We start from the raw sequence: 12,094 nt of genomic DNA, 5'->3' as shown, positions 1-12,094 counted from the left end.
TTCCCCTCATCGTGCAATTAATATCTTATGTACATTGGATATGAGTTTGACGTTGCAAAAGTGAATTAGACTTTAGCATTAATTGGCTATTGCTTGAGGAGGCGATTGTCAGAGACAGGAACATAATTGTGTGTGGAAAAGAGTGACTTTATCTCGTGTAATTAAACTCGAACATATACTTACACATAATTTCAATTTTCTGTGGATTTTAGCCCGCGTGTGGCATTTATTTTGCGAATTCTTTGTTTTATTCGTTTTATTAATGAAATGGGTCTATAAAATTCGTATGTATTTAGAAGTTTGAAAATAATGGTCAAACAAGTTTGATAGTATTACGTGATATATGCTGCTAAGGTTAACTGTCTTTTATATCTTGGAGAAGTTGATGAAAATGAATGAATTCATGTTTTCACGATGAGTAGGTTGAGAGGTGGTGTTTTTTTACAACTATTTTTGATATCAACCAATGGCAAACAGATACATTTTTACCATATAGTGCATTAATTTGTCTTATATATACAGGTTAAAAACAAATAAATATGCACTCTTTTGCAGATATACATATTTGCCATTTAGATTAGGGAAATGATAAAAAAACTTCAAGTGGACAACAACAACACTCTCCCAAGTCCCAAGGCACATGACACTGAAGACCCACCTCACGTGCCTTGGGAGAGTGTTGTTGTGCACTTGAAGTGCAATAATCACTCTCCTTTAGATTAACTTGATTACTAAAGAATTTATTTTTGTTATACATTATATGTACTCACTTTTACAATGTTCTGCTATCTGTTGCCTTGAGTACAAGATTAGAATTAGACAGAAAAAAAAAAAAAAAAAAAAAAAAAAAGGAACTGAATATTTTTGTATATGGTATTTAGTTTTTAATATTAAATATCACCTAACGAATTACCCCTATTATTATCATACACTAGCACGTGCCTCTCCAAGTAGAAGTAGTACTTGCCACGCCCCAAATTTGGGTGAATTAAATGGCGTAAAACCAAGCGTAATATAAATACTTCCAAGGCAATAAAATTACAGCAGACAAAATTAAAACTTTTATTTTTCATAAAGTTTTATACTTTTATTTGTTTTTTTCTTATCCCAGAATATTTGTCAACAGAGGAATGCTTTGATGCATAACAATAATCCGAAAACTGAAGAAGTTATTGTTAAACAGATCAAATGGAAAGTGCCTACTCGGATTCTTGCTAAGGATTCTTTTAAAAGTTCTTGCTAAGGGTTTTTGTAAAAATCTTGAAAAGCATCTAATGCTTGTTATTCAGTGGAACTTACATAAGCTCTAGTAATGTTGTAGTTGTTGTCCGGTTTATTTGTTTAGCTGAGCTTGTTTCTGCTTGCTGGAGTTGTTTTTCCTGTTATTTCCCTGTTTGAGGTAACCTTAATTAGGCCAGTTTTCACTGGCGTGTGTAGATCGTTGCTGAGCTTTTCTAAAAAAAATTGATTCAACTAAAAAAAAAAAAAAAAATTTGTCAAAACCTCAAACCAAAGATTAATTTCACATTTTTTCCGATAGATTTTGTAACGTACGCCTGTCCAGATGAAAGCTTAAGGAAAAAAAACTTTTGTTTCATAAACTTTTGGGAGCCGAATCTTTTTCCTTTAATGTTCATATTACATTTCGGAAAGAACACTACGTCACAATAATGGATCAAAAACGATGGGAGTTGGTTGCTACGGTAAAATATGTTCTCCTAAAGCAAGAACACCCATTTCCCATACCTTCAAATGGGGCAAATGGCATTTGATACTAACTACCTCTTCCTCTAAAAATATCACTGTTGACCGAATGAACAGTTTCATAGACCGCCCATCCTCTCGCATGAAGATATGTCATGGGTAATCTTAGCCACCAACTTGAAATTGTTACTTGCGCTTGTACCTGGAGAAAGAAATTGATTAAAAGCGATTAAATTTCCCTCGAGCATTGTTGCATGAATGATCAATGAGTGCTATCAATGCAAGGTCAAAACTAAAAGAAATAAGCTACTCTTCTATTTCATGTTAATTCATATAAAATTTAATTATGGCCCAGAAATGAAAGATTAAAAATCTACATAAGATCCCAATCAAACGGCAGAGGATAGATATCTTGCAATCACTCGACCACAATAAACTTAATTCTCAATTTCAATCTTAACTTCAGCTTAAACCAAAGTTGGGACGTAACCGATTCAAACAGCAAAAAGAATGCCTTGGAACAATCAGATCTGAAAAGGTGAAAAGGATTGCAAGCTAATTCATACCTTGACTTGCTCTTAAAGGATTTCTTGGACTTTTTCTTGCCTGCAGCAACGTTTCTTTTCTGCTTTTTCTCACTCATGTCACTCTGGAATAGCTCCTGCATCTCTTCTGTCCTTGATTGAGTTTTTTGGGTAGGACGTACAGATTTCTTGCCGGTCTTCTTCACAATCTTACCAGCATCTAGCGCCTTCTTTCCAGCCTTTACTGCTTTGGCCCGTCGGTAACCCACGTCAACAAGTGATATTCCAGTTTTTTCTTTCTTGTTCTTCCCATTACCCTGCAGTTCTTACATATTATATTAGACAGTTTGTGCCACCTTATAAAAAAACATAAAACCAAAAAAACAAAGAAAAAAAAAACAAAAATCAAAAGAAAAAAAGTTGCAGTTGACAATTATATCACTCGAAATTGGAAGGCAGACAATTCTGTGCACACATAATGGTGGCAGTTCCCTTGGACCATCATAAGCTCAGATGTTGTCATGTTGACTTATGAAGATCAACAAGCAGAAGATATTGGCAGACTTTGACAATTGCCTCGACGAAGGCACATTCTTCATATTAAGATTCCAAATAGGTTGGATCATCCAATTGTCCCACAAAGCTTCTGATTGTTTTTAGTTAATCCAGATAACTTTTGTCACTAAAGGCTGCTTTTGTAATAAGCTAACACAAAAGTAGAGAAGAAACATACTTCTTGTTTGTTAACTTGGTTTTCATCCTCCAACATCTCTCTAGCTGCTTCCAATTTTCGACGCTTCTTCCGTGGCAAATTTCTCTACTCAACATATACCAAGCCAAGAACATGTCAAGTTGTATCAACCAGAAGTTTCCATTCAAAAACTATCAAATAAACAAATCAACATAGATTCAAGATAATAAGCACCTCACGCTCTCGCTTCCTTTTTTCCTGCATTTTGAGGTCTTCAGCTTGTTGGGCACTGATTACCTCTTTTCCAGAATTTTTTTCTTTTCCCATAGATGCCTGCCAATAAGTTAGCAGATGTTGCATTTTAATTGGTTAAACTCCAACCCACCCAAAGAGGGAATCTTTGGATTAATAAAATGACAAAGTCATGTAGAAGTGAGGACTCCACTGGAGATAAGACGGTACAATGGGAAAGAAAAAAATGAATAAGTAGAGAAGAGAGGGAAAGAGACGTTCATTACAATAGTTGGCCAGTCAGAGACACAGAAAAATGACTAAGCTTTTGTTTACTCTTTGAAGTGGAAAGGAACACTTTGATCACATTGGAAAAGGTCCTCCAAAAGAACAAACCCTCTTTTCTTTTCCATAAGTAAAATAAGAGAAAAGGGCATAGCCCCTGTAAAGGTAAAACAGTCTAACCAATAAGGGCGCATGGCAATATGATCAAAGTGTGTTGTGACTTATATAAGCACCATTTGGAAAAGACATCACTGTGTTGTGAAAAGTTTTTCTGGGGTCACAAAATTCTATTTAATCATATAGCGACAACCCAGTCATATTGAAACTGAAGAACCTTATCATGCAGAGACTTTAGGCGCAATTGAAAATGACCTACACTGTTTCCAATTGGCCATGTCAATAATTTAAAAAAGGATGACCTATCATTCATGCACCAACTAATGAATAGGTAAAGATGCACAAATTGATTTTGTGGAAAAATTACAGACCTCAGAAAAAAAGAAAAGAAAAAAGATACAATTAAAAATAACCTTTGCTTCCTTTGCAACAAGCTTTTTCTCCTTTTCTTTCAGAAACCAGGTTTTTTTGGGCCGCGAATAAATTTCATCCCTATGTGCAATCATATTTTCTGCCTGCTCACATCATAGAAGTGCAGCAATTATGATAAGCTTAATCATAATATCATCGCGGCAATCAACTAATAACAATTGCTCAGAGACAAAATAGATATATGATGGCTGCTTTGGAAATGATAATACAGACTTTCAAAACAATGACTTGGTCAAAATAATAGAAAAAAATGACATTATAAATCAGGTTCATCTAAAGAGCATCTGTATCCTCATGATGTCAAATAAAAAAAGAAAGCACCTATGTAAAATTACATACCTTTGTTGCTTCCATTTCAGCTTTTCTTAGGGCTCTCTCTTCCCTGAATATAAGCAAAAATCTATTATTGCAATGCAATGCAATGAGCAATATGATGAAATTTTTTTACAATGAAAATATTTTTTTCATAAGTAAATGCAAATTATTAAAAAGCGCAGATGGCGTAGCCCAAATACACAAGAAGTATACAAGAGATACACCTAGCTAGTAGAAGAAAAAAAGCTCAAGAAAAACATGAAAACTAGAAATATTTGAGTCAAAGGCAGTTGTCCAGAGGTAAAGACCTTTCTTCTTGAAGAATCACAGCCACTTGATCTTCCATTTGCTCAATTATCTCAGACCACTTAGTTATTGATTGCTCTGCAACAATTCGACTCTTCAGCTTTGAACCAGCTCTCTTTGCCTATCAAATAAGAAACATAACTCAGGTAAATCTTATCAAGGATTTGTTGGAAGCATCAATTTCTTATCGACAAATTCTCAAAAAGGGACACTTATTTTGGAACTATTATGTAATTAATATAAAAAGAAACTATAAAGCGCAAAACTTACACACACACACACACACATACACACGCACACACATATATATATAGAGAGAGAGAGAGAGTTTCCTAATTAATTAACTAGAAACTAATAAGGAGTCCACCTCTTCAAGAAAAAAAAAATCCTAAATGAAAAAGTAGATCCTATTTAATTTGTAATGAACAACTGAAACAAGTGATACGCCCAACATGATATGAGGAGGAAAATGATGCTCACAATGTCTTTCAAAAGAGATCGGTCATTATCTGAAACAAATGTAACAGCGTATCCTTCCCTACCAGCTCTTGCTGTACGACCAACACGGTGGACATAGCTGCATAAAGGAACAAAATAAAGAAAATGGTTTCTACCGGGATGCAGAAGGTGAACTCTAATGTGTATATCACCACATGGCAACAATGAGAAAGGGTCCAGTATATACCTTGTAACATCCCGAGGACATGCATAATTTATAACTGTTTGAACACCTATGATATCAAGTCCCTATAAAAGATGACCAAACTATAGTGTCATAAGATAATTCAGTTTATTGTTATCCAACTTCATATCACTAGAATATTTTATTTATGCCTAAAAAAAGCATGAAAGAAAGGAAGGAGAAAAAAGGCAAAGGACTAATAAATTCATCCATGAAGAATTTTAAATTCAAGATTATGTAATGAAAAAGTAGAAGCATAAGAGCACTTTTCAGAGAAGATAAGTTTGAGAATTTGTTCTCACACGAGCAGCCACGTCAGTTGCAATCAAAAACTCGACTTGTTGCTTTCTGAAAAGTTCCAAAGCCTACACAAACAACCATAAGTAAGAATTACAAAATTAAAAAGATCACAAGCTTAAAAGACAAGGAAAAGCATTCTCCAACAGGCTTCAAGATTTTAATGCCATCAAGAAAAATAGGACGATTATCTTCACTAAGGAGTAACATAATGAATACAGAAAAGAAAAATGTACTTAAGATTAGTAAGCTACTCACATCAAGGCGCTGGACTTGGGTAAGATTTCCATGAAGCTCAGCTGCTTTAAAGCCAGCTAATCCAAATAGAATCTTCAACCTATGTGCAGCCTGTTTTGTTCCACTGCCAATAGAAATGAAAAATCATTCAAGTCCTGAAAAAGTTATCGGTAGGAAAAGGGTGCATAAACTTCAAGAGAGTTTAAGACACACAAAAGTACATCAATTGACCCAAAACACTAAATATTTCACCTCGTCGCAATGATTTATATGCCTCGACTAAACATTTCCTTTTTTGTTGGCTTAGGAGCACAGGTAAGATAGACTGTAAATACTAAGATAAGACATTTGACAGACCGTAATTAGAAATAGGATTCAAGTTGACAACTCATCTAAAACCCATCACTAGGAAAAAGGATTTACTAGCAATGTGAAAACCTTAGAAATGACATTTAACTTTTGGTTGACCATAATTTTAAAACATGAATTTTTTATTTTTTTTTCATCCTCCTTTTTCTGGGCATTTTAAAAGAGAACTCATATTGCTGCATAATATCATCATCTCCCTCACAGTAAAAATATTTTCACATTTATCCAAACTTCAAGATTGTCCAGTTAGATATATTATAGGCAACAACCAAAGTCACCATTCATACGTCGAGACAATAACTCTTAACTGCAAGTAGCAGTAGTTAGAACCTGAAGATGATCACTTTGGTAGAAAAAGTCTTTGAGCACAATGCAAGAAGAACTGCTTCCTGATTTACTTCGCGCATCCGGCGTATCCTAACCACCCTACACAACAGAAGTCATAGTCCTTGATGAGTTAGATGGAAATGTAATATGAGACTACTATAGAGGATGATTCATATAATAGCTTCTGATCAAGATAAGCCCCTGCTTGAGATCTATCTTTAACTAGAAAGGTATTACATAACACTGTAAGCATAAATAGAACATAAAATTAGCTAAAGATAAGTAGAATGAACATTTAATTAAGGAATTACTCCTCAGTCAATGTTGCTGGCCGTTTTGTGGATGGATCAGCTGAAAGGCGCAAGGGTTTGGTCAGGGAAAGTTTGATAAGCTCATCAACTTCTTCAGTCATTGTAGCCGAAAATAGCATGGTCTGTCTTCTTACTGGGCATAGACGGACCTGTTAATAGACTATCAATGAGTAGAACTCAAGTTGAAGAAATCAGAACACAGAAAAAATAAAACAGCATATTCTATATTCCAACTTTTTGCATTAAAAAGGACAGAAAGATACCAGCTCACGAATTTCAGCACTAAATCCAAGCTCTAAAAGGCGATCGGCCTCATCAAGGATTAGAACTGCAAGATCTTCCAAATCCACAGACATAGAATTGCGTAAATGGTCTATCATGCGACCTGGTGTGGCCACAACAATATCTGGCATTGATCTCAAGGCTGCCTCTTGCACCTAATATAGAAATGATATTACTGCAATATCCCTGATGGAAACAGATAAGCCAAAAAGTAAAACATAAATCCTCCTTTTTCTTTACTATCAGTTAATAAGTACTTTTAAGCGGTGACACACATTGCCATTTTAACCATGTGCTCATATTTGTATTTAAAATGCTTAAATTTAAATTTAGGGTGAGTAGCCAAACTAGTTAATTTGATTTATTGAACTCTAACAGAACTTATCAAAAAAAAAAAAAATTTATTGAACTCTAACAGAAGGGTGAACAAACGTACTCTTTTTTACGCTTAAATTTACTTATTGCATATTACTGTAGCACAAAGCCCAGAAACAAAATATTGACCTTAAGGTCGAGGATTCTCTTTTTATTTTTTAAACTTCAAAAAAGCCTGAATTACAATTTAAAGTAAATCTACATATAAATATACCTGACCTCTGATTTGTGATTTGTCAAATAGATCTGATTTCATACAAGTTACATAAAATACTAACAAGAAGTAGAAAGAAATAAAAAGAACAAGGGATTTACTGAAAGCTAGTACCACAATCAGAAGGTGGATGGATTCACACCTCATACCAGGTGTTTGAAATTAATCCATTAAAAAAATCAATGACCAAACCTTAGTTGAAAGCCCACCAACAACCAGGCAACATCTGATGTCAGTAAATTGAGCAAGTTTCTCTATCATACTGTGAACCCTGCACAACAAATTTGGCATTTGATTAATCATTAATTTAAGACTAGGACCAAACCAGGTGAACGAAAAGAACAGTTTTCTTCCTTTCTCTTTTCCCTCTGACAAGTCATGTAAGCCAAAGAACAAATTCCATTATGAAAGATCATATTTTGCAGAAAAATGTTTTTCCACAGAAGGTATTTAACACTAGTAAAAGACCAAGTCATGGGCCTTCTGAGGGAAAATGGTGTCTGGCTTGGACTTGAGATGCCAAGTGGCGTATCAGAATTCATAATCGAATGTTTCTTTATAATCATCAGTACAATTTGAAGCAGAAATATGAACCATAAACATTCGACAGTGTTTCCCAAACAAAGAAATGAACTGGAATAAGCTAATGCACTGCACGACTAATCATATCTCTTCACAAAAGCTTGAGCACAAGTGGATTTTTCAAACTTCAAAACATTACCCAAATGAAAGCAACAATACCAACAATTTTTCTCATAAAAAAACATGCTACACGCATATGAAAAATAACAGTAGGGGAAAATAACACATACTGAATCGCCAACTCACGAGTAGGAGTAAGAGTAAGAACCCTTATTGCCGGCACACGTTTCGGACGGAATAGCAACCTCTCCAAAGTAGGCAGTGCAAATGCGGCTGTCTGTGTAATGGGAACAATTGCAAAAGCCATCACTTCAACTAAATTGACACAAATTAAAACTTCAAATTCATGTGCCTCCCAGTTCCATTCAATGATTTTGCATAAGATTCATCGCACAAGAGCCACTGATCGTAGAAATAGTTTATTTATTAAAAAAGTTTCATAGAGTTTCAAACAATTTACCTTTCCAGAACCAGTAACAGCACTCCCGCATATATCTCTCCCGCTCAATGCTAATGGTATGACCGCCGCCTACAATCAAAACCCTAAAATTCAGCAAAAACCAACATGGTATATGTAAAGCACATACAAACCACAAGACCTAAACAAATAGATAAATAAACCTGAATTGGCGTGGGCTTAGTGTAACCCAAGGCATCACAAGCCCGAAGCAAAGGACGCGACAAATTGAGCTCCATGAATGAATTGGCATGAAACGAAGCTCCATCGGACGGTGAAAAGAAAGACTTACTGTCACCAGCATTACTGGTTGTATCATCTTCATCTTCGGGCCTATAATCTTCCTAAAATAATAAACCAAAAATTGAACTTACGAATTTTGAATTGATAGAGAGAGAGACAGAGAGACAGAGAGAGAGGCTTAGTTACTTGTTTATCGAGTTCGGACTCGGCGCTATCGGAGTCTTCATTGGAGATTGCGACGGACCGGTTTTGGAGGGCTTTGGAGATTTTGAAGTCGACGGAGGTTGTGCTGCGACGGGCGTGCTCTTCGGCGACGGACTCAGAGTAGGACCCGAAGTCCCATGGAGATTGAGATTTGCGGTTCGATGCTCGTTCCTCTTCTTCTTCTTCTTCTACTTCTTGTGCTTCTTCTTGTTCGTCGTCGTCGTCGCCTTTCCCATGGAAGTGGAGATCGAGTTCTTCGTCGCTTGGGGCTTCGAAAACGAAGGTCGGAGCCATGGGGAGGAAGGTCGTGTTTGATTGACGAGTGTGAGGGTTTAGAGTTGGGGAGGGGTTTAATTGGTTGGGCCTCCGTCTTTATATACGCCCCGTTAACCCGCCCGAGAATAACGGTTTGGTGTTTGGGCCTCAGTCTTCGCAAATGCAGTTTGTAAAAATCGGTGATGATTTAATGGTTTCTTGAATCCATCTCAACCATGAGTTGTATACGCATGAGGGGGACATGCAAATGCAATAAACAAAGAAGAATCTTTTAAATCAGTACTTCAAAGGATAAAATCTTCTTAAGTTCATCTATTAAACTGACATTTATATAAATTTTACGTGCATAAAATAAAAATCTTTAAAGTTCTCACGTATATTTTTAAAACAACCAATTTTTTTTTTTAAAAAAAAAAGAATATGTCCTACTCAAAATATAACCGCAAATTTTGCCGCCACAAGTTATCATGGCCTTACATTTAAGATTAGCTCGAGTGTAGCGGTTAAGCCTATGCAAACTGTACAATTATAACCGCTCTACAACCACTAACCACTTATAATCGTTAACCGCTAAGCGGTAAATAATTTTAAGGGTTAGCGGTTACTAACCGCCTACCCTTCTAATATATATATATATATATATATATTAGCTTGATTGTAGTTGTTAAGCCTATGCAAATTGGACGGTTATAACCGTTCCGCAACTACTAACCACTCATAATCGTTAACCGCTAAGCGGTTAGTGGTTTTAAGGGTTAGCGGTTACTAACCGCCTACCCTTCTAATATATATATATATATATTATAATTTTGTTTGTATTTGATTATTTAGATTTGTAATATTTTGGTTTTGGATTTGTTTGTATTTCATTATTTGGATTTGTATTTTTTTTAATAGATATTTTGGATTTGTATTTAGATTTGTTAATTTTGTACCACAAGGTCCAAAAATTATTATTATTATTATTTTTGAAAAAACTAAAACCGGTCCAAAGCCTAAATTAAAGAGCGGTTTTCAAACAGCCGATTATAAGGATAAACCACTAACCGCCTAGGCAAAAGCGGTTGCGGTTGTTAAAATTCAATAACCACCTTAAGCGTTGCGGTTAGCGATTTTAGCCAATAACCGCTCACCGCAATCGCTTTTAACAAGCTGTGGGCATCCATGTTCTTATAAATTTTAAGTCCGTTTGGCAATGCTTTTAGCCCAAGCCTTTTGCTTTATACTAAAAAAATAAAAGCATTAACAAACAACTCAAAATACAAAATGCTTAAAATTACTTTATAATTTATGTAAAATTTAAACACTTTTTTCTAATAAAAATAAACACAATTTAAAAAAGTTTTGACAAACGAACTCAATTATTGTGCTTAACCTCTAATATCCATAAAATACACCTTTAGAAGGCAAATTGCAGTGAGGCCAAGTATAGTAAGGGCAGCAAGTTTTTTTTCACTAATTGGGCCTTCTCAGAATTATTATTATTATTTTTAGAATCTTATTAGAAGTTAGAACTATTTAAGAAGAAACTAGAGAGAACGAGAACTATACTATATTTCTCTTCGCCTTGAATAGAGCAACTTAATATATTTTTCTTTAATTTCATTAAAAGAAGAAATCTCATTCCGAGTTTTGCTCCACATCCGGGTTTGCATAGAGTGCAAGGCAGGGATAGACCCCCTCCCAAAATTTCCTAAAAAAAAAAAATTTATAAGGTGGGTAAAAAGGTTAAAAATAATTAAAAAATTTAAGGTAAAAAATAAAAGTTTAGCTTATCAACTCCTACCAAAAAATTTGTTTGGCCATTAGCCCCTGTTCATAAAAACTTCTGACTCTATACCTGATGCAAGGTCTCAAAAGCCGCCAAATTGTTGTTCGTGATTAATTGACCTGGAATAAAAGCACTCCGTGTGTAGAATCCAAATAAAAACAACGTAATAAAAGCACCCCGTGTGCATGATCCAAATAAAAACAACATAAAGAGTGAGTGAAAACCCTTTCGAAAACTTCTCGAGGATCAGCCCCATTTGACTATTTGATGTGCCCTATCATTAGCACATCTTGGAATTTTGGACACAATCCCAAGCTGCAGTTGCCAATGAATATCTGAGACTCACAAAAATATGTGCCCAGTCAGCAAAGAGACTGAAGTAGTTAATAGCAAGAGAAGTGACGGAGTCTCCCTGGAGGTGCAGGGCCTTTTTCTCCACTGGGGCTGCAAAATTGACAGCTAAAGGGCTGCCTGGCAGCATGAGCCTCGCCGTGCCATTCCAAAATCGAGGTTGATTATAGTATTAATAAAGTTAAACCACTGGTCAAGATGTGTATCACTGGCTCGATGTTCATAATTATTATTATTATATGTTCCTAATAAGGTGCTTACAAATATTCAAAGGCATATCCCTTTACTTCATCCAAACACGCATTTAGATGGGTATTGAAAAACCACAGATTTATTGAAAAGTTTCTGTCGGTCACAGTGTCACGTGCCTTCAAGGAAAATCCAAACTCGAGCTGCCAAAGTCAACTCGCCAACATGCAATAGGATAACAAAGCTTGGCATCGGTAATCGA

At 35.4% G+C, this 12,094-nt stretch overlaps 1 protein-coding gene across 2 annotated transcripts; it reads right to left on the bottom strand.

Moving 5' to 3' along the window:
- Positions 1 to 1,572: 1,572 nt before the first annotated feature.
- Positions 1,573 to 9,600, bottom strand: LOC133871161 (DEAD-box ATP-dependent RNA helicase 28). 2 transcript variants are annotated; one of them, XM_062308543.1, is made up of 19 exons: positions 9,228 to 9,600; positions 8,963 to 9,142; positions 8,802 to 8,870; positions 8,512 to 8,618; positions 7,892 to 7,970; positions 7,092 to 7,265; positions 6,829 to 6,977; positions 6,521 to 6,616; positions 5,843 to 5,945; positions 5,590 to 5,652; positions 5,291 to 5,352; positions 5,086 to 5,182; positions 4,608 to 4,726; positions 4,324 to 4,366; positions 3,966 to 4,067; positions 3,154 to 3,252; positions 2,962 to 3,045; positions 2,271 to 2,545; positions 1,573 to 1,906 (listed from the first exon to the last, which is right to left on the bottom strand). In XM_062308543.1, exons 1-19 carry the CDS (start codon positions 9,537 to 9,539, stop codon positions 1,891 to 1,893), a joined length of 2,229 nt encoding a protein of 742 aa, XP_062164527.1. In that variant the 5' UTR covers positions 9,540 to 9,600; the 3' UTR covers positions 1,573 to 1,890. The 2 variants fall into 2 exon arrangements, with proteins under 2 accessions (XP_062164527.1, XP_062164528.1); XM_062308544.1 differs by lacking the exons at positions 1,573 to 1,906; positions 2,271 to 2,545 and adding an exon at positions 2,564 to 2,874.
- Positions 9,601 to 12,094: the final 2,494 nt, after the last annotated feature.

This window comes from Alnus glutinosa, chromosome 6 (assembly GCF_958979055.1).
Source record: "Alnus glutinosa chromosome 6, dhAlnGlut1.1, whole genome shotgun sequence".
NCBI classification, from domain to species: Eukaryota; Viridiplantae; Streptophyta; class Magnoliopsida; order Fagales; family Betulaceae; genus Alnus; species Alnus glutinosa.
Note: the sequence above shows the minus strand (reverse complement) of the source record. Positions and strands in the feature narration are given on the sequence as shown.